Source organism: Bufo gargarizans, chromosome 4, assembly GCF_014858855.1.
Source record: "Bufo gargarizans isolate SCDJY-AF-19 chromosome 4, ASM1485885v1, whole genome shotgun sequence".
NCBI classification, from domain to species: Eukaryota; Metazoa; Chordata; class Amphibia; order Anura; family Bufonidae; genus Bufo; species Bufo gargarizans.
In genome coordinates, this window is record NC_058083.1 from 111,213,023 (window position 1) to 111,216,364 (window position 3,342).

At 47.8% G+C, this 3,342-nt stretch overlaps 1 protein-coding gene across 1 annotated transcript; it reads left to right on the forward strand.

Moving 5' to 3' along the window:
- Nucleotides 1-516: 516 nt before the first annotated feature.
- Nucleotides 517-2,672, forward strand: LOC122935262 (uncharacterized mitochondrial protein AtMg00860-like). Its single transcript, XM_044291024.1, has 2 exons — nt 517-597; nt 2,286-2,672. Exons 1-2 carry the CDS (start codon nt 517-519, stop codon nt 2,670-2,672), a joined length of 468 nt encoding a protein of 155 aa, XP_044146959.1.
- Nucleotides 2,673-3,342: the final 670 nt, after the last annotated feature.

The following is a 3,342-nucleotide window of genomic DNA, read 5'->3' on the forward strand; positions in this document are numbered from 1 at the left end:
AAATGTCATTTTTTTGCAAAAAAAAATCGTTAAATTTCGATTAATAACAAAAAAAGTAAAAATGTCAGCAGCAATGAAATACCACCAAATGAAAGCTCTATTAGTGAGAAGAAAAGGAGGTAAAATTCAATAAACGGTGAAAGTAGTGTAGTGCAGAAGTGTAAAAAGTGGCCTGGTCATTAAGGGTGTTTCAGCTAGGGGGGGTTGAAGTGGTTAAAGGGCATCCGTTAGCAGATTTGTACTTTATGAAAATTGATGACCTGTTGCATGTGCACTTGGTAGCTGAAGGCATCTGTATTGGTCCCATGTTCATCTGTGCCTGCATTGCTGAGAAAAAATGTAATTTTAATATATGCAAATGAGCCTCTAGGACCAATGGGGGCGTTGCCATTAAACCTAGAGGCTGAACTCTTTCTGCAACTATTGCGCCGGTCTGCACTTTGATTGACTTTAGAAGAATTCAGGGCCAGGTGTGATGATGTTTACACTGCGTGGCTGTTACTAGGGCCCGGCGATATGACTCTTTGCAGCATCGCCGGCACCCTTCTTGGGATGAGAAGCAAGGACTCGAGCTGTGTCCTCGTTCCCATGACAACGGTGAGGACCTGGCCAAGCACACTTCCTCAGCGTGGCCGGCGTCCTCCGTTCCCCAGGAGACAGGGAGACTGAGTGCCGAGGTTGATGACTTGGTGCTCAGCTACAATAGACCTGGAGGGACGGGTCACGTGACGCTGGTCACGTCACGTGACTCTATTACCTCTGATATTTAACTGGCAGCCTGCTGGTCACAGGTTGCCTGTTATTGGGTCTGTACTACCTACCTGCTACGTTTGTGTACTCTGCATTTCTGACCTCGGCTTTCGTTCCCGACCTTGCTTCTATTTATCTCCTAGGTTTTGACTTGACCTCCTGGCTATTTGACCTCGGCTTGTTGTTTACTCTTCTATTGGTTATTGTTTGTGTACTGATGTCCTCTCCTGGTATTGACCTCGGCTTGCCTCACCTTGCTTTTGTGTTCCGTGTGTTCTGTGTTCCGTGTGTTTCTCCACTTCCCTAATCTGCACTTACCCAGGTTAGGGACTGTCGTCCAGTTGTGTACCGTTACCTAGGATGGATCGTGCAAGTAGGCAGGGAGAGAGGCAAGGGTGGCAGTCAGGGGTGCATGCTTCCCTACCCCCCTATGACACTGGCCATGTCAAACAAATTGCTGAAGGTGCAGCAGTTTCAGAGAAAGCTGAGCCTGTAGGAATAAAGGCAATGCCCCCGTTGCTCCTAGAGGCCGATTTGCATATATTAAAACAAAATCCTATCTCCGCCTGTACTCGACTCGGGAGCGGCCGGTAACTTCATTGACTCTTCTCTGGTCCAACGACTATAGATCCCAGTGTTCAAACCGGGAGAAGCCATTTTCGTCACTGCTGTGGATGGGTCTCCCCTTCAAGAAGGCCAGTCGTTGTGGATGACCCCTGGGTTGAAGGTAACGGTAGGGGCTGGTCACTGGGAAGTCTTAAACCTTTTAATCCTGGACATGCCATTCACTCCTGTGATTTTGGGCCTCCCCTGGTTGAGACTTCATAATCCATTTGTGGATTGGCGTTTCGGACAAATTTGCAAGTGGAGTTCTGACTGCTTCACCAGGTGCATTTGCCCGGTGTTGCCACTTGCATCCACGGAAGTGCTGAGTGCGTTACCCAAACGCTATCATCGCTTCCAAGACATGCTTAGCCCACAAGGGGCTGATGTGTTACCTCTTCATAGGCCATATGATTGTCCTATTGATTTGTTGCCAGGTACCATGCCACCCAGAGGGCATCTGTATAATCTCACTGGGCCTGAAGTTCAGGCCCAGCGAGAATATATAAAGTAGAATCTCGATAAGGGTTTCATCTGACCGTCCACTTCTCTGGCAGGGGCAGGATTTTTTTTTGTGGAGAAGAAAGACGGCGGATTGAGACCTTGCATTGATTTTCGTGCCCTCAATCGAATTACGGTGAAGAATCAGTACCCCCTTCCACTTATTGTAGATTTCTTTGCTCAGGTGGCAGGGGCCCGGATTTTTACCAAACTCGATTTGAGGGGTGCGTACAACTTAGTACGTATACGCAAGGGTGACGAATGGAAGACCGCATTTAATACTAGAGAGGGGCATTATGAGTATCTTGTGATGCCTTTCGGTTTCTGTAATGCTCCCGCAGCCTTCCAGGAGTTCATCAATGATGTCCTCCGGGATTTCTTGGGTAGATTCGTGGTTGTCTATTTAGATGACATACTAATCTACTCTTCAGACTCACCGGGATCATGTTTGTCAGGTTTTCCAGAGGCTGAGAGAGAATCACTTGTACGCCAAGCTCGAGAAATGCTTGTTTGAAGTGAAAGAATTGCCTTTTCTAGGGTATATAGTCTCTAAACGAGGATTGGCGATGGACCCCTCCAAACTCTCAGCGGTCCTGGACTGGCCTCAGCCTAGAGATCTGAAGGGATTACAGCGTTTCCTCGCCAATTTCTATCGCAAATTTATTAAGAACTCTTCTGCTGTAGTGCTGCCTCTCACTAACCTCACTAAGAAGGGGATGAACCCTTCTAAATGGACGAAAGAGGCTGGCAAAGCCTTTGAGACCCTAAAGCAAGCCTTTTGCTCAGCTCCAATCCTCACTCATTCAGACACTTCTTAACCTTTTTTCCTCGAGGTTGACGCCTCTGAGGCCGGAGTGGGGGCGGTTCTGTCTTAGTACTCTGGAGATCCTGAGAGGCTTCATCCTTGTGCCTTTTTCTCTCGGAAGCTCTCTCCAGCCGAGTGTAACTATGATAACGGTAATAGAGAGCTTTTGGGGGTTAAGTTGGCCTTTCAAAAGTGGAGACATTGGCTAGAGGGTGCGGAACATCCCATTACGGTTTACACCGACCACAAGAACCTCGAGTATATCGAAGGGGCTAAGAGATTAAATTCTCGCCAAGCCCGCTGGGCATTGTTTTTTACCCGCTTTAATTTCCACTTAACCTATAAACCAGGAACCAAGAATGTCAAAGCGAATGCTCTTTCCCGTTGTTTCCCTGAAGCCCCTTCTGGACATGACACTGAGCCAGAACCCATTATCCCTGCGAGGTGTTTTGTAGCCGCTTGGGACACCTCAGGAATAATGGAGGATCTGTCTTCACTGCTCTTACCTTTACAGGCAGAGAGCCCTCCTAACAAACCGAAAGGTCGGCTGTTTGTGCCTTTAAATTTCAGACTCAGGGTTTTGCAACAATTGCATAATTCTAAGTCGGCCGGGCACCCGGGGATAATGAAAACCATATCCCTTTGTAAACGTCATGTCTGGTGGCCCAAGATGCTTTCTGATG